Source organism: Notamacropus eugenii, chromosome 4, assembly GCF_028372415.1.
Source record: "Notamacropus eugenii isolate mMacEug1 chromosome 4, mMacEug1.pri_v2, whole genome shotgun sequence".
Lineage (NCBI taxonomy): Eukaryota > Metazoa > Chordata > Mammalia > Diprotodontia > Macropodidae > Notamacropus > Notamacropus eugenii.
Genome location: NC_092875.1, coordinates 71,532,305 through 71,555,777, shown reverse-complemented (window position 1 = coordinate 71,555,777; position 23,473 = coordinate 71,532,305). Strand labels below are relative to the sequence as shown.

Below are 23,473 nucleotides of genomic sequence, written 5' to 3'. Positions count from 1 at the left end.
TCTTTTGTGCAGGAAAGGGCTGTCTCGTTATGTAAGGTGGGGGTGGAGGAGCAGACCATGGCAGGAGGCATGTGGGTGAGTCATAGGAGAAGAGCAAGGAAGGGGAACTCAGTTAACAGCCTCAGTTTTTAATGGCCAGTGCTGACAATTCATGTTCCTAGTCTCGTCAGCCCACTTTATAACAATGCCTTGATTTGTGGTACTGCTCTTGGCACTTTCAAGAGCCTTTGACTCAAGAAGTCCCTTATTTCATTTTAGCCTCACACCATGACTGCCTGTGAAGCAGACATGTAGGCCCATCTTAGAGTCACAGACACTGAGGCTCAGAAGTGACAAAGCAATACTAATAATTCCCACTTTTATGGCAATTTAAAGTTCACAAAGCACTTTTCTGATAATGTTTGTTTTACAAATGGGGAAACAGGCTTAAAGAGGGGAGATGCCTCATCCTCTATCACCCCCAGCTGGTAAGTCAGGCAGCATGATGTAGTGGCCAGACCACTGGGCTTGGGGCCAGAACAACCAGTCTCAGGCAGTTGCTAGCTGTGGAACCCTCAGCAAGTCACTTAACTCTCAGCCTCAGTTTCCTCATCAGTAAAAGAGGGATAAGAGCACCTATTTCTCAAGAGTTGTGGGGGATAACATGGGATAATATGTGTAAAGCATCTGTAGACTTTAAAGCATTATAAGGAGGTGACAACAGGATTTAAACCCACATCTTCTGACTCCAAATCCAGCCCTCTTTCTACTGTGCTGTGGCCATGAGGGGCTAACTGGTTCTGCAGCTGCCTTGGTTGGCATACCTGTTATACCTGCATTGCTGCGTGGGCAGCCAGACATTCAGCTCAGCTTTGCTGAAGTTTGCCCACTGAGGACAAAAGGCTGTGAAATAGGTTGAGTCCCTCTAAGGACTTGACTACTCATCTACTCTCTAGGCTCTGCTGTAATCAAACCATAGGGACTACAAGGAGAGCCCTAAGCTCAGGACCTGGCTCCCCTCCGAGTCAGAAATGCTGGCCACGAACGTGAGGTGATTGTTTTCTTTTTTCCCACTTTATTGTCTGAACACTACCACTGCACAAATAAGTTACACCTGAATGAACTGGAACAGCAATACCTGTGCTCCCCCAAGCCAGCTATATCCTACAGCCCAGGGCCAACAGGGACACGTGACATGCAACACAGCAAAGAACCGGAGAAACACAGAGAAGCCTAGTCCGGCTCCTCCAGATGTGGCATTCCCCCAACCCCCCATCCTTAGCGCCAGATGCTCGGTAATCACCTTCCCACCTGAAGGCAATGGTCAGTAGTACAAAGTAGCTGGTCACCAGCTCCCGCCTCAGAAGTTCACATGGTACAGGGATGACACCAGACCTGCCAGGGGCTGGCTGTCTTTGGCCTGTGGGGTATCAGCTCTCCCCTGCCACCCTTCAGTACATCAGAATCCAGAAGCTATATGATCTCAGCTGCTGTTCTTAAGGAGACAGTAGACCTGTTCCAAGACATGGCATAGACCTTGGTCCTTTGGTGTCCTGCTGGCCAAGGAGACCTGAAATGAAAGTCCACCCATTAGGGGATCAGGCCCCAAAGAATTCCTGAAAAGGCTTTCTGGCCCACTCCTACCTCAAACTTTGTACAGAAACCTCCCCCAGCCTGAGTGAGAAGTGAGGAATAAATCTGTAACCCTTACAACTCAGAAAATGAGTTTGAGAAATTTGTGCCTTGCCTATGGTCACACTTGCCTCAGCAAAATCATGAAATTGGTCTAACAATATAGTTCCTGACACATGGTGACAACTTTCTAAAATGTGTTTCATTCATCAGTGTCTGTCCCAGGAGCTGATCATTTCATTCCTACTAAGGTATAACCAAAGACTCAGAGCACTATTTCTACAGGGGATGCTCACAGTCTAGAAAGAGACTGTAGGAAAAGTGTAATCTCAGCTGTCAGGAAGGGATCGTTTATATGAAATTTTACAAAATGTTTTATATATATTATGTCATTTGGGCCTTGTAACAACCCTATAAAGGTAGGTGCTGGTATTACCCACCCCAGTTTTATGGAGGCTGAATGGTTAAGGTTAAGGGACTTGCCCAGGGTTACAAAGCTAGTAAGAATCTGAGGCTAGATTTAAACTTGGATGTTCTTGACTCCAGGTCAAGAAACCAGCTAGCTGTCCCAATTTCCATTGTAATGGAAAAATTACTTGCAAATGTATGCCCTGGATTTTGGTCTAAATTACAAGTTTTTTACACGCACACACAGACCCCCTTAGGAGTTTAGCTCCACAGTGTGAAAATCATTCAAATATACCTGGGTCACAATCAAGTCCTTACATAAACATGCAGTTATCCTTGAAAAAAGAAGACTAAAGAGAACCATGAATTCATTAATTTCTGAATCTGCTGATTGCCTGCTTGTCATTGAAAGTCTGGCCTCCAAATCAGGTCAGTGAATTCCAAGTGCAAGACCCCATCCCCGAGGCTGAGGGAGGGCCATGCTGGCAGAGGGCCACGTGGTACATGCTGGACTTGGGCTTCCTTCTCACCTTCAGCTTGTCTAGATAGGTCTGCTCTTGGTTCCACAGGTCTTGAAACTTGACCACATCTGGGGCTCCTTTGTAAAAGTCCACCAGCAACATCTACATCAGGCAGTGGGGGTGGTAGGGCCAGAATGAGGCAGGAAAATGACCCAATGTCAGCACCAGTCAGCCCCAGGCCTGGGAAGGGCCTAATCTTCCCAGGAACCGTGAGCTCCAGTGCCAGACTGGGATTCTGGGATCTAATGAACACTCCATTCACAACCTCCTCCCATTCCTCCCATACATCAGGGCCCTGGAGTTTCCGGGGTCTGCCTTTCACCTGATCTCCCCAGAACCTGTGGTCTCACCATTTCATGGAGGATATCATTGGTCAGGAATCCATCTTGGATGTATGTCATCTCTACCTCCATAGGGATCCCATAGTCATTGGGCCTTTGCTGTAAAAAAAAAAAAAAAGCCTTGGGTCATTCCCCGCCATCCTCCTCTACCCAGACCTCTTTCTGAAGCCCAGTAGAAGGCTGGAGAGTAAAACACATAGAGCAGAGCAGTCAGAATCAGTGGATCTGGGTTTGAATCTCAGCCCCACTACCTATTTATAAAGACACACTGTACGTCCCGTTAGACCAAGCTCCTCAAGAGCAGGAACAAACCGTTTTTGCTTTTTCTTTATTCCCAGTGCTTGACCCAAAGTAGGCTCTCAATAAACATTTATAAGATTAACTGATTGCAGGATTTTAGTCTTTTAAGATGGTCTCTTAGGACAAATCATGAAGTCCACACTTTCATTTCCTAAATCAGCAAACTGAAGTCTATAGAGGGAAAATTTCTTATCAAGTTCTACAGCAGCAGGGCCAGGATTCAAATCCAAGTCTGCTGGGAACCCAGTGCCGTCACTGGCTGTGTGACCTTGGGCAAGTCACCTGTTTTTCTGGCCTCAGTTTCTGGAAGATCTCTCTGGCCCCTCTCAGGCTATCATTCTGTTGAGTGTGAAGGCTGTGGCTATTGTTCCTGCCATTCCAACTCAGGGCCAATGACCCTGAGAAGTCAGTCAAGCACTGAAAGATGTCAGTCCCCTTCCAGAGTCATATTTTCATTCCAAGCGCCCACCCCCAACCCTGGCATTCTGAAGGTGTTACATGGTGACTTCCTATTGGGTGTAGCTGTACACCGCACTCATCCATTTTGGCTATAGTGTTCTGTTTCATTGAGAAGGACAGGCTATATGAAATTGAACACCATCTTCAGGAGGGGGTGTAAGAAGAGAGGGGAAGAAAATAAAATCTTGTGGAAGTGAATATTGAAAACTAAAAATAAATACAATTTAAAAAATTTCTGAAGGATGGGGTCACCAGTGTAGATAGATGCTGCAGGCCCAGGAGGGAGATGGCACCACCAGCACAGTGAGAAAAAGAGCATCAGAGGATGTGGTTTTCAATCCCAGCCCTCCTTATGACCTCATAAGGAGGTCTTTAAAGAGAAGTTACAACCTCTCTCTCCAGGCCTCAGGTTCCTACTCTGTAAAATGAGGGCGTTAGACTAGATGGGCTTGGAGGGAGACCCTTTCAGTCTGAGCTGAACACTCCCATTCCTCCAGTGATTGCGCCTTCCTCACAACAACCCTACTCAAGCCATACCAGCAGTATTCACTGTCCCCATCAGACAGCTAAAGGGAAGGATCAAAGGAGGTAGATGACTTGCCCAAGTTCAGAGCTGAGGGTCAAGCCCAGCTCTCCTGACTCCCATGTCCAGTGATCTTGGGATCAAGAATGTCTTGAAGCCAAGATAATGAGGTTCAAATCCTGGTTCCAACACCTGTGTCTCAGAGCACCTCAAATGATCTGTCTGAGCCTCCATGTCCTTATCTGTAAAGTGGAGGTAAAAACACTTCTCCATCCTCCTTCACTGACAGGAGACTGTGAAGACAGCCTTTTGGAAGCCTTTGGGCACACTACAGAACTGTAAGAAGTTGCAATGCCAGTATTCTGGTCAACTAAGGCATACCACACATACTGTAGATGGGTCACCAATTTTCAAATTATTTCTACTTAATAGAATTGAATGTGCTTTGAAGAATTCAGAAGGCCCTTGATGCCCCTGCCTCACCCCCAGCCTCTCTCCCAGCGTAAGATCCCCATCTTCTCTGCTCTGGATTGGCAACCATTACCTACCTCTGGTGGTGGCATCACCCAAAATGGAGAAATCTTGGACTCAGGCCCCTGATTTCCAGAGTAATAAGGAGCTGAGAAAAGAAGGGAAAGTGCCAAAGTCAGGAAGAAACTGGGAAAGAGATGGGCTTGGCAGCACTCCCTTCTCTGCTACCCGGGTTGCTGATTTCCCATGCCAACCTCAATTATTAAATCAGACCTGGTGGCATACCGGTCTGTGTTAGTCTCTCTAGACTCACATAGCCCCTCTCTTTCCTCCCTCCTCCCCATCCTGGGTCTCCTGGGCACAAGCCTCAAACTGAGCTCACCGCAAACCAGGGCAAGGCAAGGCTGGAAGCTATTGCTGCTGCCCTGCAGCTTGAGCTGATAGTCCATCTGGGCATCGATGTCCTGCAGGGAGGGCAGGGCTGGGCTGTAGGGGTGACTGTGGTACCAGCCCACCAGTGACAGGCCACGAAGGAACAGGCTCTGGCAGATCTGAGGAGAAGAAGGGGACAAAGAGGGAGAGAGAGATAAGATACACATGCACACCCTACCCAAAAGGTACGCATGGATACAGACATGAACATGGACACAGACACACACACACACACATGAGAAGAGCTGCACTTAAGTGTCGGGAGACCCAAGTTTGAATCCAACAAGGCATGGGGTCATGGGTGAATCACTTAAACCTCTGCCGGCCGCTGTATCCCCATGTTTAAAATGAAAATAATGATACTGGGACTAATCTATTTCACAGAGGGATTATAAGGAATATGCATTAGGAAAACCCCTGATGGAAGTGCTGGAGTCAGGAGAGACCTGGCTTTGAATTCAGGATCTGCCACTTTCTATGTGAATTGGGGCAAGTCACCTCTTCTCTGATGTCACTGACAAAAATAATGCTTGGAATGCCTTCCTCACAAGACTTTTCTGAGAAGAATGCTTTGTAAATCTTAAAATTCTAAATAACTGTGAAGTGTTATTGCTATCCACAGACATGCATACACAAACTACACAACGCCCCCACCATCCCCTCTTCTACCATCGCCAAATGCCCCTGATAGATGTCAAACTGGCCACATTCCCCCAACCCCAGCCCTACATCAGGCCCACCTCCTCCTCGATGGCAGCTGCCGTGTCAGCATCGCCCAGACGGCTCCTGCAGGGGAAGGCTCTCAGCACTGTCAGCACTGTCCAAGGTGGGACAAGAAGGGGTAGCGAAGTGTGTGCCAAGAGCTGGTCTTCTCCAAGCCTCCCTTCCCTCCCCAACCCTTCCCCTGGCTTTAACAAGTACCCACATTGGCTGTTGGTGTCCCAGCGACCTCCAAGATAGCCCACGACCTCACTCCTTGTCAAGTGGCTGTGGAAGTCCTGGGACCAAAGGATGGGGACAGGGAAGATCAGAGAAGCAGCCAAGCCTTACACTACCACCACCAAAACCAGTTCAGCAGAGATGCCCCCAATTCTTTTTCCCTCTCCCCCTCTGTAGACCTTGGGCTCTGGCAAATCCCTGGCCAAAATTTAAGGAAGCCAGGGCCACTGTCTTTAACTCATGTCCCACCTCCCCTAGATGAGTCCATCTCTGGGGATTTCTCTGATGTTCTAAGGTCTTAACAGAAGCCATAACCTAAGTTCCAGCTTCTGGCATCTATGGGACACATCCTGGCTACTCACACCCTCCCCTTCAGGACTTTGCACCCATGTCAGCTTACACACATCAATTCACTGGGAACATAGGAAGGAAGCAGAAAGGTCCAGAGAGATAGAAGAGGGAGGGGAGGAAGTCTGAGGGAACAGGGGAAGTCAGAAGGCTACATGGCTAAGAAAGGAGACAAGGCAACTCCAAAAGGGCAGAAGAAAGAGGCCCAGGGGGACAGAAGAAAGGAAGGAGAGGCTCAGTAATACAGAAGAAGGAGAGAGGCAGGGAGGCCCAAGAGCACTGAGGGCAGACTGGAGGGGCCACACACCAGTAAAAGCAGCACGTTGCTAGACACGGACACGTTGAAAGGCTGGAACTTGTTGATGGCTGTGAAGGATGTCACTTCTACGAGGGTATGCGGATTCCTGCAGGCCCAGGAGCCCCCACAACCTCAGGCACGGGTTCTTCCCTCCCATGAGGTACAGCCCCGGGGAAAAAAGCTCCCCCCCCATCCCCAGCTCAAAGCCCTTCAGTCTCTGCCCAGGGGCCATGCAGGGTGCTCATGCTGAGAGCTTTGGGCCAAAGGTTTCCTTGTCAGGATTACAGCAGGGTAGCAGGGCTAACCTGGCCAAGTCTCGGCTACCCAGGGTGCAGTATCGGACTGGCACCCGGCCCTTGTTCTCTGGTCGCTTCCCAGGGGGTCCAGCCTCTGTGAAGGAAAATAATGGGGTGGGGAGAGAAGAATCAACCTTTGCCATGCCCCTATACCTAAACCCAGCTCAGTGGGAAAGAGACTGGGCTGAGGCTGGAGAATAAATAAGACCAAGGAAAATCAAGCAGGGGGTGGGGAGATGAGAAAAAGAAATCAGATCATGAGGTGTGGGAAAAATCAATGCAAATTGTACACGCCACAAAAAGACAATTTATAAAAATTACTTCACTGAGTAGGACAGGATGAATGCCTCATTTCTACATAAGAACACTGCTTAGATCTCACTCAAAGGCTTTTGCAGTCAGGCTTTCCTTTGGCCCTTGCAATTCCACATTAGGAGAGAGGGAGGATGGATATATTATTACATATGAGGAAACTGAGTCTCAGGGATGAGATGAGATTTGCCCAAGGTCACAGTGTGTCAGAAGCAGAGCCAAGACTCTCATACTTCACTTCCTAACTCCCAGCTGGGGGATCTTGCCACTGCTCAGAGGGGCCCAAATATACCTGGGTTGGGAGACTCTGTCAGGACTTTTCCCAGCTGCTTCCTGCCCTTCTCTTCCAAGAAGACCGGGGTTGAGGTTGAGGCTGGGGTCAGCATTTTCCCTTCCCGAGCCACTGCTGCTTCCTCTTCTTCTTCCTCTAACAGTTCTTCCTCCTCACCCTCGCTGACCAGGCTCTATGCAAACAGAAACAAACAGAGGCTGATCTTTTAGGCAGTCCAGAGTCAGGCCTGGGGGCCCAGTGCAAAGTACAATGGAGCGGTGGTCAGCAAACAGGAGTCTGAACCACAGCACTGCTCCTTACTACCTAGGTGGCCTTGGGAAAGGTCCTTCCTTAGTCTTTCTGGGCCTCAGCTTCCCCATCGGCACAATGAGACAGTTGGCCTAGGTCAGGGGTCCTTAACCTGGGGTCTGTGAACTTGTTTTTAAAAAATATTTTGGAATTTTTATTTTTTTCTTAAAATTAATTATTTTTAGTTTTCAACATTCACTTTTATAAGACTCAGAGTTCTAAAGTTTTCCCCCTCCCTTTTCCTCAAGATGGTGTGTTATCTGATGTAACTGTTTTTAATTTGTTTCCTTTGTAATCCTGTGTATTTTATTTTATGCACTTACAAATATTATTCTGAGAAGGGGTCCATTCATAGGTTATACCAGACTCAAAAGGGACCCAAGACACAAAAAATGTTAAGAACCCTTTCCCGGAACTCAATGATTTCTAAGGTCTCTTCCAACCTGAAATTCTATTAGCCTCGTGCCCCCTACTGGCTACAATAAGTAAGGATGCCAAAGGGGCTAAACTGATGGTCTCTGAACCTGTGCCATTTCTCTTACATCTGCTCAGCCCCAAGCCGGAAGCCGTGGCTCCAGCCTGTGTGTCTGCCCTCTCACTCAATCGCTGGTCCTTTGGGCCTTCCTGCCTCGGTCTGCAGGACCATCTTTCCAAAGAATCCTAACCCATCATGTCTCTATGGCCCTCGAAGGTTTCCACAGCCCTTTTCTCACAACCCTGAGCAGTTCAAGAATTATTTTATAGATAAGAAGGTCTATCATCTTCTAGACGAGGGAACCAAAGTTCATAAAGGTTAAGTGTCCTGCCCAGCAAGCGTCCCAACTGAGATTTGAACCCAGTTCCAAGGCAGACCTCCTCCTTTCAAGCCCAACTCTGGTCACAATGTCTCACCCATTTAGACATGTATGGCTGCCACTGCCCCCAAAGGCTCCATTCTTCAAAGGGCATTTGAAGGCTTGGATTATCTGGACCAACCTCTTCTCCCTCCCTTATCCTGTAGTTGACCTGGCCTTTCCCTAACCCCTTTTAAATATTAATTAAATTATTATTTAAATATTAATTTAAATAATTAAAAATTAAACTATAAATATTAAATAAACATTAAAGTAATGGAACATTAAATTCCCTGGCATCTCAGGCCATTCTTTCACACCCCACATCTCCATCCTTCAGTCCCATCTTTAAGAAGTCTGACTTGACCATGGCCAGACCCCATGGATCTCTCCCGCCTCTGACATAGTCCATACCCTACTACTTAGATCTTTGTTTATAAAGGCCCAATCATATCGGGGAGATTAGGGGAACTGGGTTGGAGAAAGCCCAGCAAAGTCTTGAGTATCGTGGCGATTAAGTGATGACAGTACCCAGCTCTGAATCCCAGCTGTTTCCTGCCTTCTCTGAGCCTCAGTTTACTACTGGGTAAATTGGAGGCGATAATCCTGGCACTCTGACCTACAACGGTTGTGGTAATCCCTAAAACTGCCACAGAAATGGGATATTATTGACAGATGGAAGTCAGAGGAAGGACGGAGCAGCTTCACCAGCCGGCTCCCCCCACCCCCAGGCACCCTCACCTCCTCGGCGGTGGAGGGAGCATTGGGCTGGTGCCGCTTCAGCCACGTGGCCTTGTACTGGTCCAGCTTCTGCCCCTTGTACTTGACCGAGGCCCAACCGCAGCCTGACTTCTTGGCCGGGTTCACCAGCTTCTTGCAGTAGGTGGCCCAAGCGCTGGGTGAGTTGAAGACCTGGCCGGTCTCTTGCCAAGTGATCTTTCCATCTGGCAGCAGATCCCCGATGAATTTCTTCCCCTGGAATGGGAAGGGATGAGGGCACAGGGTGGGCACGGGCACAGGGTGGGCACGGGTTCAGAGTAAGCGGCACCTTCCCGCAGTAGAGACAGGACTAGCCCCCAAACCCATCTCTGGCATCGCTGCACACACTGCCCGGAGTCCCATTTCTAGGTGGCGGCAGGCCCAGTGCGGTGGGCCGAACCCTGAGGTGGGCCGCCGGGTGGGGGGCTATGGAACCAGAACGCCAACCGCCCTGCCCATCCCGCCGCCCTCCTTTCCTGGGCAGGGGCTTGGGCTCGGGTGCCCCAGGCTCTCACCAGGTAGTAGATGGAGAGGACCCCGCAGCCCGGCTCGATGAGCGCGTCCTTGAGCAGCACCCGCAGCGTGATTCCTCGCCGGGTCAGCACGCAGCCGCGCCCGCCCCCGCCCCCGCCCGACCCCGCAGCCCCGCTGCCTGCCCCGCAGCCTGGGGCGGCCTTGTCCGAGTCCTCGGGGTTCTCGGGGCCTGGCTCCGGCTCGGCCTCCTCCTCTTCCTCCTCCAGCGCCTCCTCCCCGGCGACGCCGGCCCCAACGGGGGACTGGGGATCTAGGGCTGGGGCACAGAAGGCAGGAGGGGGCAAAGTGGGGACGGGCCCGGGGGGCGGGGCCGGGAAGGCAGCAGGGGGCGTGGGGCTGGGGGACCCGGAATGCTCGGGCGGGGGCGGGGGTCCAAGAGCCAGGCCAGGCCTTCGGGAAGGGGCCCAGGAGCCCCGGGGAGGACGGACCAGAGCTCGAGGGGATTCAGGCGAGGACAGGACGAGCAGGTGGGGATGGGGCAGGGGAAGGGGAGGCCCGGCCAGGCCCTTCGGGGCCTTGGGTGCGCACGCCGCCCGCCCGACCCGGGCTCCCGGCCCCGGCCTGGGTACCTGCCATGGCCCGGCCCGGCCCGGCCCCTCCGCTCCGCTCCGCTCCGCCTCCGCTCCGCCTCCGCTCGCCCCGCTCCAGCCCCGGCTCTGGCTCCGCGCCGGCTCCGGCTGCTTCCTTCCCGGCACGTGACGCTGCTCCGCTTGTCCCCGCCCCCGACCCCGCGCCCGGCCGGAGCGAGGAGGCGGGGAGGAGGGCTCAGGGTGACGCGCGCCTGTCACCACCACCCCTGCTCCTGGGCCAGGAGATCCCGCCGAGAAAACGGGTAAACTGAGGCACGGCCCAAGCCCGGCGAGGGAAGGGACGATGGAGAAGAGGGCGCCCCGCCCCACACCCCTCCACACACACGCTGCCCCACGCCTCCCACCGGGCACGACCTCCGAGCCTGCGCTGGGGGCAGGTGCTGGGCGGGTGAGAGCGGCTAGGGATCCACCCCTCCTCCAAGCCCCAGAGTCGGTCCACCCGGAGCCTCGAAATTCCCCGGCTCTGATTGGTCCCGAAACCGCGGCCACCTGCCAATCGTGGCAGAAAGCCCTCCGGTATGGCCCGATCACGGATTAGAAAGCGTCTCCCCTCTCGACCAATCAGTAGAAGCCATAGACCTCGAGTAGCCAAACAACCGCAGCCTCTGGAACGTCTTAGCCAATCAGCAGCCACTCCACCTTCTGACCCCCCCCCCCTCACCAATCGGGTCGAGAGGCAGGACCCATTTGCTGAGGGTTTGACACCTTCCCCGGCTCACGTGGCACTCTCTGCTTTCAGAGGGGGCAGGCGGAGGGAGTCCTGCGCTTGGGCATTGCCAGGTCGGTGGATGGCCTGGACTTTTATCCCTTACGTAGCTCAGCTCTCCTGCCAAGTTCAAGTTCCTCATTTCCCACACTGCTACTCCCGGAACAATCCAGGCCAGATTGCTTCTGCTTCAATTCCTGTGGGGTGAGGACAGAGAGCGACCCATCTCTGGCCAGGGAATATAGCCTCTCTCTGCCCCAGTCAAATGAGGGAGAGGGTTAGACGACCTCTAAATCCTATGAAATGAGGCTGAAAAGCTCTGCCTCAGGGTTCTCTCTGCTGTGTCACTGCCCCCTGGAAGTGTGGAAACAGGGATTGGGATTCTTTTCCCATCTCTACCATCTCACATTGGAATTTTGCAAGGAATCATCGTAAAATTGTAAAAACAGATTTCATTTTAGGTAGGAGAAAGAGCCTTTGAAATGGGAGACCCGTTACTGTGGGAGTTACCCTCTATGCCCCTTAGTTTCCTCTTTTGTTCAGATAGGGAATATGATCCCTGAACAGCTGACAGTAATCTGTCCCTCCTCAAATTTCTCATAGTATTTTCCTTGCACTTACTTAAAAGTTCTTTTGAATCTGGGTTGCTATTACAGTGTTGGGGGTGTAAGCTCAGTTCCATGTGGACAGTCTCGGGCGGGTAAAGGTGAGAACTTCTAAACCTTAGAGTTCTCATGAGGCCCCCCAGGGAACAGCAGGGAATTGAGGTGTGAGACCGAGCTATCTCGTGCATTTCCGCCTCTTCCCGTGAGAAAAGTGCTGGAAAAGAGAATCCCCGCCCTCGAGACTGGCCCAGATCTGAGCACACCTATTGTTATCTCACAGGCACGGTATTCAGGTGCAAACTATGCGGCAGGAGAGCTTAAGTGGGGTCAGGAAAGCCTGAAGGCACTTTTAGCGCTGAGGGGCCCTTACAGGACAGAAGGCCCCTCTTCCTTCTCTCCTCTCTTCTTTCTTCCCTCTCCCCTCTCTCCCCACTTCCACTTCTGCTTTCATTCTCTTACTGTAAGATCTTTGCCTCCTTGGGAGATTTCCCTCTCTCCTAAGGAAGAGTTCCCCCTGCACACATAACCAAGACCCTGAATAAAGCCTAACCCTTGTTCGACTCCGGAAAGTCTCTTCTCTCATACGTTTATCCTGTTTGGCCAGCCGAAGACCTGCGATAGGTAAGGTAAGACTCGGGTAGCCCTCAGGCCTCTAGGCCTGGCATTACAGCTTTTAAAAATAAAGTTAACATCCTGGTCAAAGTCCCATAATAATTTCCAAAAGAAAATGAATACTGGAGATTTCTATAGAAGGATCATAGCTCCTTTACTCTAGATTTTGAGAGCTTATCTTTTCATTCTTCTTCATATCATAGTTATTTTCAGATATGTCTTGATTTCCATTAGACTATAAACTCCCTGAGAACAACCCCTCTATTACAGCCATCTTTGTACCTACAGGGCTGAGCTTAGGACCTTCCAAAGATGGAGTGGTAGGTATTTTGACTGATAGTGTATTTACTCTGTACCTGGCACTGTGCTAAGCACTGGGATACAAGTACAAGCAAACAAGGTAGTCCCTGTCCTCGAGGATATCCCTAAAAGGATAAGGGCTGAAGGGAATTCCCCAGCTACACTGTGAGTACACCAAAGGTAAGGCTTGGGTCAGATAAGACAAATCTCACCTTCTGAGCCAGGGGCCCCATAAAATAAGAATGGGGATTATAAGGATTCTAGCTTGATTGATCGCTACCAGGAGAACTTTATGGGGCCTAGCTTCAGATGAAGACACATCAAGTTTTCAGATGACTTAAAGCTAGGACAGTTAACACAGCTGACAATCCTGGGATCCAAAAAACCAAACTAAAGCAAAACCTCTTAACATACTAGAGAAATGTACTAAATCTAATAAGAAATTCAGCAGAAATAAATGTAAAGACCTATATTTGGGTTCAAATAATCAATTGCACAAATACACGATGAGGGACACATGTCTAGACAACAGTTTATTTGAACAGGGTCTGAAGTTTTTAGTGGATTGAAAGCACATTAGTAGTCAACAGTTCTGCACTATTATCTAAAAAAATAATGTAATATCGTTCATAGAAGCATACAGTACTGATCAGAGGGGGCTATAGTTCTGCCACCCTGCCTTCGTCAGACCCATGTGGAGTATTGAGTTCATTTTAGGATGCCACATTTTAAGAAGGGACAGGATATTGAAGAAACCATGGTTTATTCAGAGGAGGGTGGTGGGACTCTAGACCATAACATGCGAGGACCAGCTGAAGGAACTGCAGATTTTTAAACTGGAAAGAAAAAAGACAAACAGGATGTAATCGATATATTCAAGAATGTGAAGGGCTATCACGGGGAAGAAAGATGGGAAATGTTCTTCATGGCTCTAGAGATCAAAACTGCAAGCAAGGAGAGGAATAAAAGCCATCAACCCACATTTATGTAACTTTTAGGTTATAAAGTGCTGTATTACAGAAAGAAAGATTTTTGTTCAATTTTGGGGAAAGTTTCCTAGCACTTAGAGGAATCGCAAGAGTGGGATGGGTTGCTCCAGGCTAGAGGATGTTCCCTGTCTCTTAAGGTCTTCGAACAGAGGCCAGATAAACTCTCAACTTTGATGTTGTCCTGGGGATTCTTACTCAGACAGGGACTGGACTGGATGCCTGGCCGAGGTCTCTTCCAAATCAATGATGAAGGCAGTCTAGTGAATGAGTGTTTATTAAGATCTCTACTTACTATTCGACAGGCACTATGCTAAGGCACGGGGATATGAAGAAAGGCAAAAAATAGAACCTACCCTCAGGGAGCTCCCAGTTTAACAGGAGAGACAACACACAAACAGATAAGTTCAAACAAACTCTCTGAGCCTCTTTTCTTTCCTTTCTCCCTTCCTCCCAGGATAAATCAGAGATTATCAACAGAGGGAAGGCACTAGAATTAAGGGGGATCAGGAAAGGAATACTATAGAAGGTAAGATTTTAGTTGAGATTTGAAAAAAACCAGAGAATCAAGGAGATGGAGATAAGGAGGGAGAAAATTCAAGGCATAGGAAAATAGCCAGAGAAAATGCCCTCATCAGGAGATAAAGTGTCTTATTCAAGAAATGGCAAGGAGGCTAGCGTCACTAGATCACAGAACATATGGAGAAGAATAAAGTGTAAGAAGACAGGAAAGGTAAGAAGGAACCAGATTATGAAGGGCTTTGAGGACAAATGGAAGGTTTTGTATCTTATCTTGGAAATAATAAGGAATCTTTGAAGTGTATTAAATGGTAGTGGTGGTAGGGAACATAGTCTTGTACTTTAGGAAAATCACTTTGACAAATGTGGATGGACTGGATGTGGGGAGAGACTTTAGGCATGGAGAGCAACCCAAAGGTCATTGTAATCACCCAGGCATAAAGTGGGGCTGCACCAGGGTGGTGGGAGTATCAGAGGAGAGAAGGCATATACAAGAGATGTAGAATTGACAGGAATTGCAAGAGATTGACTATGAGGAGGAGGGTGAAAGAGTGAGGAACTGAGGATGCCACCAGGGTTGCAAAGCCTGGATGACTGGGATGATATCGGTACCCTGGGCAGTAACTGAGAAGTCAGAAAGAGCCAGAGAAGAAAGATAACAAGTCCAGTTTTGCACATAATTGAGTTTAAGATTTCTCCATGACATTAAGATTTCCAATGGGCAGTTGGAGAAGGGATCATGGAGGCAGGGAGAGTGGTTAAGGCTACACCAACAGTCCTGAGAAGCATCTGCAGAGAGATGATCATTGGAGATGATGAGAACACCAAAGGAAATAATGTAGAAGGAGAGGAGGGACCAAGACAGAGACTTGGGTGATACCTACAGTCAGTGGGTGTGACTTGGATGAAGAACCAGCTCTTTAAAGAAGTCTAGAAAGGAGTGACAGGTAGGAGGGGAGAACCAAGAGAGAGCAGCATTGGGAAAACCTAGAGAGAAGAGATTATCAAAGACTAGAGGGCAGCTCTGATGTTTTCTGGTCTAAGGTTCCTTTTAATACCGTAATTCCAAGTACACAGAGTTGGAGAAGCAGAGATCTGCCAATGATCCATGGTACCTGTATTTCCACACCCAATCACTTCTGGGAAGGGAGGGAGGAAGGGAGGGCCCCGGGTCACCAAGGGCAGAGGGAGAGGAAATTCCCTTTCGAACCTGTTCCTCTGCTTCCTGCTCCTGTTGTCTGTGAGCTGCCCAGCTCCCTGGACTCTGGGATCCCTGGCCCCTTCCTTCCCACAGCCATGGCCACCGCCCCAGGACACAGGGCTGTGAAATCCAAGCCTCCCCTTCCCTCCCACTACTATGAGGGTTTTCTGGAGAAGAAGGGACCAAAGGACAAGGTAAGGTTAAGGGGGTGGGAGTCAAGGGAGAGGAGATTGGGAACTCTGCGACAGCCTTAATTCTAGTCTGTCACTGTCACTGATTCTCTGTGTGATCCTTCTGCCTGAACCTTAGTTCCCTCCTCTGTCAAACAAGGGGACTGAACTAGATGATCTCTAGCATTCCTCCTACAACATTCTCTGTTCTAAAGATCCTTTTAGCTTTGACAGACTCATTCAGGACTATGGGATTATGGAATACAATGTAGTCAGAGCAAAGGACTGTGGTGCCAAGGGAAGTCTTGTCCATGTCAGTCTTTGTCTCTCTCTTTCCCTCCTTCTCTCTGTTTCTCTTTCTCTTCTCTGTCTCTCCCTCCTCTCTCTCTTTCCCTCCTTCTTTCTCTCTGACTGTCTCTCCCTCCTTCTCTCAGTCTCTGTCTGTCTCTCTCTCCTTCTCTCTCTGTCTCTCTTTCCCTCCTCTGTCTCTGGCTGTGTTCTCAAGCTCTTCTGCAGATGGAAAAGGGAAGTTGTTGAAAACAGGAACCCCTGTTCTCCTGAGCACTAGCTACTCGCTGCACTGAAAAAAGGATGGAAGGATATTAGGGTCCTAGGGCTATTGTGAGTGAGTGAGTGTGTGTGTGTGTGTGTGTGTGTGTGTGTGTGTGTGTGTGTGTGTGTGTGTATAGGCAGTCTGTGTGCCTAGGACCAAAGCCTGGTTCTAAGAATCACTCAGCACAACCATATGGTCGCGCAAATATGGATATGTGAGCTTGAGAGGAGATCGGGAACTCTGTGATAGAGTTAGGAATCTTCCAATCTACTTCCCAGTTCTGTCCCTCATGCTCTGTGTGATCTTTCCCCTGTGTGAGCCTTAGTTTCCTCCTCTAGCAAACAAAGGAATTGACCTTGGTAATTTCTAGCATTCCTCCTAGAACATTCTCTGTTCTAAGGACCCTTTTAGCTCTGACAGACCCATTCAGGACAATAGGGCTATAGAGTTCAATGTAATCTGCTTCTGGAGCCTCAGAGATGAGCTAAATCTGTGATCTTAACATGGTCCTTAACATATCAGGTGGTGAAGCTGTAATGACCACGTTGTGGATTGAGTGAAGCAGTGCCTTTAACATGGTCCCCAAATAATCTAGTGGTGCCATGACCTCCAAATGTGACTGCTATGGGAAATCAGTGAACCCTTGACATTAGCATTTGCTGGCGAACATATAACTTCAACATAAAGGCTAGAGGGGCCATCCTCTGTGAATGCCTTGAGATGCCAAGAACAAAAATAGGCCAGTAGGACAGCCTGAAGTCTGTTGGGGCTGAAGTGAGAGGGGTCCCTCCAGGGGTCACCTTACCTCCCTGTCTTATGTTTGTCCCTCTCTCTTTCCCCCTTTGATCCTCAGGATTATAAGAAGTTCTGGGCTGGCCTCCAGGGCCTCACCATTTATTTTTACACCAGCAACCGGGACCCCCAGGTAAGGAAGAAGAGGTAAAACATCCCAAATCTCTCTCAAACATGAACTCGGGTTCCTTCTACATACTCATCATCCCCTATCTATCCACAGCTGGGTGGGGCAACTCCTTTCCCTAACTCTATGGCTTGGTGGAAAGAACCCTAGGTTTGGCACCAGAAGTCCTGGGTTCTAGTCCTAGCTGTTCCACTTACTAGCAATGTATCTTTAGGTACATCCCTTCTCTGGGCCTCAGTTTCTCTCTTTGTAAAATGATGGTGGATCTCCTGTATAATTCTGATATTCAGTCCAGGAGTATAAGCATTTCAGAAAGTGTGATCTGTGTGGCAATGGGAACAGGGTGGGCCCCCAGAAATTTAGCCCCTTCTCCCATGGAAAGGGAGGATTAAAACCCTGGCATTCTCTACAGTATGTGGAAAAGGTGGACCTGAGCAACTTTTTGGCACTGACAGATGATGCCCCAAAGGGCAGCAGCAACATGGACCCAAGTACTCATTTCTGCCTGTCGTTGGAAGGTCAGGAGATCAGATTCAAGGTAAATGCTTCCCTGGGGCTGGAATTGGGAAGAGGACATAGCCCCTGGCCACCAGCCACCTCCTAGTCCCTGTTTACAGGTGGATAGCCTGGAGTCTCGGGAGATGTGGAAGGGTTTCATCACGACAGTGGTAGAGGTAAGACTTCCCCCCTTCTCTTCTACCATCCCCCTTTCCCTCCCTTCCAGGACTGGAAAGGCCCAGCTCCAACCTCTTCCTCTGCCTCCCTCAAGGAGACAGCTCCCACCTGTAACTCAGGTCCCAGGGTCCATGCTGTCCTACTATGCCCCCAGGACAAAATCTACCCTTCTGGGTTGGACATGAAAGGCCCCTTGCCCTCTGAATCCAACCTCTTAGCCCAGCCTCTTCTCCTTTAAAGATCTCAGGGCTGGGCTCCTTCAGGAACAGGGCTCTAGCTTTCTATGTTTCCCTGGGAGTCAACCTCATCTTGTGTTTGTTCAAACAGTAAGCTAGCTCCCTCTTCATACCTTCTGCTGCTCTCCCTTGCAGGACCCTGTAGTGTGGCCCAGCTAGGGAGAGAGAAATTAGGAGAGTGGTCCAGTAAGCCCACATTGAATTGAATTGCAGATGAAGGTCCCGTCCAACCTGACCCTGCTGCCAGGACACAAATACATGATGGCCGAAGCCCTGACCAAAGAAAAGGATCGCCGGGCCCAGGAGAAGCCTTCGTGAGTCTCCTGCCTGCAGGGCTCAGCCTCCTTGAGTAGGGGGCAGCCAGGGTCATGATTAAAAGGTTCTGGGCAGCCAAAGGAAGGTGAAAACCAGAGGCAAGCAAAGGTTAAGGGCATGATTTTTAATGCCCTGTGAAGGAGGGACTTGGTGCTCATGCGCCCTGGGCTCCTGTCCCAGAGTGGAACACACAATTTGGGGGATGTGATTAGCAGCAGGAGGGAGCGCCAACCTAGAACTGGGAGATGAGACATCTGATCTTGTCCCAGACTCTATGAGGTCTAGGCAAATCCTTCACTTCTAGGGTGTAGTTTTCCCATCTGTAAAGTGAAGGGGTTGTATTTTTTTTTTTTAATCAACAAGGCTGTGAGGGGTGTATGTGTGGGGGGAGATTTTCTCAGTGTAAAACTCTTGTGGGTCTAGAATAACGGAATTTGGCATGGGGGAGAGGAGCGCAGCTGGGCTGGGGCAGGGCTCAGACAGGGATCGGGGCTAGGATAGCTGCCCAGCTGGGGATCTGGTAAGGGGCTGGGGACGGGGCTCAGAGCTGAGCTGTGCTGAGAAGGGTGATAACAGTTGCTTTGGCGTTCAGAAGCCATCTCATCTCACAGATGAGGAACTGAGGCCGTGAGCTAGGGGACAGAGCCAAGCCCAGGAACACCTGAGCTCCTGTCCAGCCTGACACTTAATAGCTGCGTGCCTCAGTTTCCTCTAGAACGGGGATAGCACCCAGAGTTGTGGTGAGTTTTAAATGAAGTAACGCTGTGAAGCGCCTCGCCAGTCTTCAGGCATTATCTAAATGGAAGCGTTAGTCGTAGTTCCATTACATGACTGACCCAGATCGCCCAGGTGCGGCGGAGCGTCACCGGTGGGGGGCAGGTGACTGACCTTCCCCTCCCCCCCCGAAAAGCTGCTTCCTGAACGTGAGCCGGGTGGAGGCGCAGCTGCTGCTGGAGAAGTACCCGGACTGCGGGAACATGCTACTGCGGCCCGGGAGGGGCCGCTCCGGAGGCTTCTCCGTCACCACCCGCCAGATACTCAATGGGTAAGTTGGGGCAGGGGGCGGGGCCAAGCCCGGCCCTCCCCCCCGGCTCTAGCCGCAAATGGGAGTAGGAGGCGGAGCCGGAGGTCGAGGGCGTGGCCAGACCGGTCGGCCAAGTTGGCCGCGTCGGGGGCGGGGCCAGAAGCCGCCGGTCATCGCGCCCCGCAATAAGGGGGTCGGAGGAACGGAGGGGGCAGGGTCAGTGAGGCGGGGGCGCGTGTTGCTGCTCTTGCAGGGCCGAGATGGTGAAACACTACAAGGTGAAGTGCGAGGGCCACGGTTACGTCATCGACGTGGAAGAGCCGGTGAGCGGGGAGCCACGCCCAATCGGGAGGTGGGGTCCTGGTGGGCGGAGCCTACGCCTCCGAGAAACGCTGGTCGGAGGCCTTTTCCCAGGTGGGCGGGGCTTAGCGGGAGGGGGCGGGGCCTTAGGTCCCCTGCGGCGGGGGACGCTGCCTGCCCCTGACGTCCCCTCTTCCCCCAGATCTCCTGCTCATCCCTCCATGACGTGGTGAACTACTTTACCTCCAACACCAAGGGGGCTTTGGTCCCCTTCTACCCAGATGAGGACTATGAGAAGGTTTTAGGTGGGTCTGGGGCTCACGAGGAGCAGGTGGGTCCGGGGCTGCTTAGGAACCCCAAAGCTCTCAGCTGTTCAAAGTTTAGCTAGATGTCCCCCCGCCCCCGCATCCAGGGCTGCCCCCCTCTTTTGTGCATGACTTCCTGCCCTTCCTCGAGCCTCTCCTGGCCCCTCTCTCTATTCTAGGGTTTGTGGAGGCCAACCAGGAGAATGGAGAGAGCACATGGACAGTCCCCAAGCCTCCAGTCCCCCCGGTGCCAGGTGATAGCCTTCCCCTCCACCCCTCCAAAAGACAGGGATATGGACACACATGCACAAGCCAGGTCCCGCGCCCCCCCCCCCCCCCAAGCAACTGTCATCATCCTTTCCATTTGACTCTCAATTGGCTCTTATTTTCCAAAACACTTTCCCAACCTTTCTCATTTAACTTTTAACATAACCCCAGGACACGGTGGGATTATTATTATCTCTACTGTATAAGTGAGTGGAATAAAATCCAGGGAGAAGAAGGACCTGGTGCAAAGACACAAAGGCAGAGATGGGACCAGAGGCCAGGTCTTCATGACTTCAGAGAATCAAAGGATCTAAAGATTCACAAATAGTTGGACATGTACCTAAATGAAACCCCTTTTCCCACCAGCACTTCCCTCCTCCCCTTACACCACCTTAAAGTGGAAGGGGGAGCTGGAGTGGAAACAACAAAAAAGTGAGAGTTAAGCAGACTCTGGGCTGCTTCCTTCCTGTGTGACCTTGGACCCTCTCTGGGGTAGAGTTTTCTCTAGTGTAAGAGGAAGAGGTTGGTTGCACCAGATGACCTCTGTGGACTGTTCTTGCTCTAACATATTATGATTCCTTATACAAAACACACATGATATTGACACACACATACACTTGGATACAAGCATTCATTCTTTCATTTAAATACATTTGTTCACACTTACTAAATGCAGATCCTTGAGGTGGGCTACAAATCAATCACTAATAAACTCCTGCCCTCCAGGAGCTGAGCCTGGGAATGAGAGTAGGGTAACGGATTGAAAAATAAGACAGAGACACAATTACGGTGGAAAACACAATAGGAGAAGACATCAAAAATAATTACAGACACATTTTCAGGGCGGGGCCCAAAATAGGGAGGTGTCACCATTTCTTGGGGCTGGGGGAAGATCTGGAAAGAGGCAGTTAGTTAGGAGCCCCATATACTTGAATGTTGTTCTTGGAGTCCAGAGACTGAGTTCCAATCCTACCTTATTAGTTGAGTGATCAGGGGCAAACTGCTTCCTCGTCAGTGATACTTATCCTAGGGTTTTGACAAAAGTGCTTTGTAAGTCCTGACGCATTATAGAATTGGGAGTACATCCACATAATGTACTTACTTACATTTAAAGGTGAACATACATGTATGTATGCACACAAACACATAAGTGTGCATTAGCAGGCAGCTCAGCATAGCAGAAAGGGTCTAGGATTAGAAATCAGAAAGCTTAGGTTTGAGTCTGAACTCTATCTTAAGAACTGTGACTCTGGGTAACTCAACATTCCTTCCCTGAGCCTCTATTTCCTTATCTGTAGAATGGGGATAACAGTTTCTGCCCTGCCTCTTTATAGGATTATTGAGAAGAGCTTTGGAAGTAATATAGCTACTATTGTAGTGAACTATGGTTAGATATACAAGGATACACAGGTACTTACACATGAGTACACACATGAACATAGGCACACACATAAAGACTCATGGGAGTGTGGGCTAGTAGAAAAAAAAACTAATGGAATCAAAGATTCTAGCCCTGCATGCAAATCCTGGCCCTGACCCTGGTCATTTCCCCTAGGACTTTCAGTTTCCTCCTCTGTAAGATGAGGGAATAGACAATTTCTACCATTCTGAGATTTTTCTACGTATCTAGAAAAACACATGTTCCTTCCCTCCACTTAGGTACTTCTCATTCCCTTGGTCCTTTTCTCTCTAGGAGATGCCAAACCAAGCCAGCAGCTGCCTGGCCCAGGCAAGCCCCCCTGGGTGCCCACACCTCTGCCACCTGTACCTGCTCAGGATGAGAACTACATAATCCCCATCAGTGATGAGCCCACAGCCCAATATGTGAATGAAGATGGTGAGGGGCTCCTGGGCCTGGGAGGGTAGGGAAGGGGGACCACTCTGGGGAGGCCTTACTAACACAGAACTCTCTCTTATACCATGGTCCTCGCCATCCATGTCATCCTCCCACAGAAGTGGCCCAGCTCTGCCGCCTGAAGGCTCCTGGTGAGAAGGAACAGCTGCCCTGGGTGAGGTTGGGAGAGGGGGACAAGGAAAGGGGTAGGAAACTAGGGCTATCTCCCCTCCCCCATCCCCATCCTCTAGCTGTGCTGGATGGCCACAAGCACTAGGTTGGAGTCCCACTTGTGCCACTGAGCTGGATTCTCTCAGCCTTAGCTTTCCTCATCTACAAAATGAGGATGATTAGGTTTCCTGTCTCCCTCACATGGTTGTCATGATGAAAGCTTAACATGTTTGTGAGGTTTATATCATCATCACCAGTTATTATAGAACTTGTCATATTGTACAGTTGAAAGAGCCCTGAATGTCACATCAAGGGACATGGGTTTGAATCCCAGCTTGGCAGCTTACTGCCATTGTGATCTTGGACAAGTCTCCTTCCCCTCTCTGGGCCTCAGTTTCCTCATCCTTCAGATGAGGCCTCGGTAATCTCCAAGGTCTGTTCTTGGTCGAAACTGGATTGCCTCTGTGTTCTCCCTCCCTTCCAGCACTGCCCCTCCGTTTGCCAGCAAGCCCCAAACCCAAGAAACAAGGGAAGCCACTGCCCAAAGTGCCACCTGTGCCCAACAAGACCAAGACAGGTAAGGCTGTGCTGCCTGAGCCTTTCCCACCCCCTCACTGGGTGATCCCCAGCAAGCTGCACCCACAGAACCCTCAACTGCCTCTTCTGCCTCCCTCTGTCCTTCCCAGAGCCCAAAGGCCTTGCTGGCCCCAAGAAAGTTGCCCCAGGCTCTTCCCAGCCCAAGGTTCCTTTTGGCATGTCCATCTCCACAGGTAAGGGACATGGTGGGGGGGGGGTATGGAGGTGGGAGACAGGCCAGATTGGCGGGGGGATAGGTGGGTGGGGTGGGGGTGGTAGATGCCAACTGTGCCCTACTTTCCTTTGGCCTGGCAGATATCACTGAGGAGTTGGAAAGGAAATTGCAGCAGAGGAGAGCCAACCTAGAGAAATGATGCTGACCAGCTATGTGGACAAGGCCTTAGGATGAGAGGGGCCAGGCTCTCCTTTGGGCCCTGACCCCAGGGGATGCTGCCTGTGATGCCTCTTCCTCTTTCGACTCCCTCCAGTTTTAGCCCTTTAGTGGGGGGAGGGGAGCACATCTTGAGTCCCACCTTCTCTAGAGACACCTTATCCCCCCAGACTTGGATATTAAAGCTAAAGGAACACAATGGTCCTGGCAGTGAAGCTTGGTCATGATACAAGGCCTCCTGCAAAGGGGGTAT

General features: G+C 50.3%; 2 protein-coding genes across 5 annotated transcripts; one reads left to right on the top strand and one right to left on the bottom strand.

Moving 5' to 3' along the window:
* Positions 1-1,031: 1,031 nt before the first annotated feature.
* On the bottom strand, positions 1,032-10,724 carry MPND (MPN domain containing). The gene is made up of 13 exons (XM_072601822.1): positions 10,535-10,724; positions 9,947-10,221; positions 9,414-9,647; positions 7,552-7,723; positions 6,957-7,041; positions 6,661-6,757; positions 5,992-6,064; positions 5,807-5,883; positions 5,017-5,185; positions 4,712-4,782; positions 2,891-2,980; positions 2,550-2,642; positions 1,032-1,549 (listed from the first exon to the last, which is right to left on the bottom strand). The coding sequence occupies exons 1-13, from the start codon at positions 10,539-10,541 to the stop codon at positions 1,463-1,465; spliced, it is 1,530 nt and encodes a 509-aa protein (XP_072457923.1). The 5' UTR covers positions 10,542-10,724; the 3' UTR covers positions 1,032-1,462.
* A 4,738-nt stretch (positions 10,725-15,462) lies between these two features.
* On the top strand, positions 15,463-23,419 carry STAP2 (signal transducing adaptor family member 2). Of its 4 annotated transcripts, none has more exons than XM_072601823.1 (14): positions 15,464-15,678; positions 17,061-17,132; positions 17,539-17,664; positions 17,744-17,800; positions 18,251-18,351; positions 19,263-19,397; positions 19,630-19,699; positions 19,879-19,981; positions 20,161-20,235; positions 21,942-22,085; positions 22,202-22,257; positions 22,738-22,830; positions 22,940-23,023; positions 23,145-23,419. In XM_072601823.1, exons 1-14 carry the CDS (start codon positions 15,580-15,582, stop codon positions 23,193-23,195), a joined length of 1,266 nt encoding a protein of 421 aa, XP_072457924.1. In that variant the 5' UTR covers positions 15,464-15,579; the 3' UTR covers positions 23,196-23,419. The 4 variants fall into 4 exon arrangements, with proteins under 4 accessions (XP_072457926.1, XP_072457924.1, XP_072457925.1 ...); XM_072601824.1 differs by having other exon boundaries at positions 15,469-15,678; positions 22,202-22,234; XM_072601825.1 differs by lacking the exon at positions 20,161-20,235 and having other exon boundaries at positions 15,463-15,678.
* Positions 23,420-23,473: the final 54 nt, after the last annotated feature.

Excerpts from the sequence above, each read along its gene's own strand:
- STAP2 (XM_072601823.1), top strand. The coding sequence starts at position 15,580 with ATGGCCACCGCCCCAGGACACAGGGCTGTGAAATCCAAGCCTCCCCTT. Across the intron at positions 19,398-19,629 it reads ACCCGCCAGATACTCAATGG|GGCCGAGATGGTGAAACACT; the intron begins GTAAGTTGGGGC and ends CTGCTCTTGCAG. Across the intron at positions 23,024-23,144 it reads TGGCATGTCCATCTCCACAG|ATATCACTGAGGAGTTGGAA; the intron begins GTAAGGGACATG and ends TTGGCCTGGCAG.
- MPND (XM_072601822.1), bottom strand. Across the intron at positions 7,042-7,551 it reads GACAGAGTCTCCCAACCCAG|AGGCTGGACCCCCTGGGAAG; the intron begins GTATATTTGGGC and ends TTTCCTTCACAG. Across the intron at positions 2,981-4,711 it reads GGGTGATGCCACCACCAGAG|CAAAGGCCCAATGACTATGG; the intron begins GTAGGTAATGGT and ends TTTTTTTTACAG.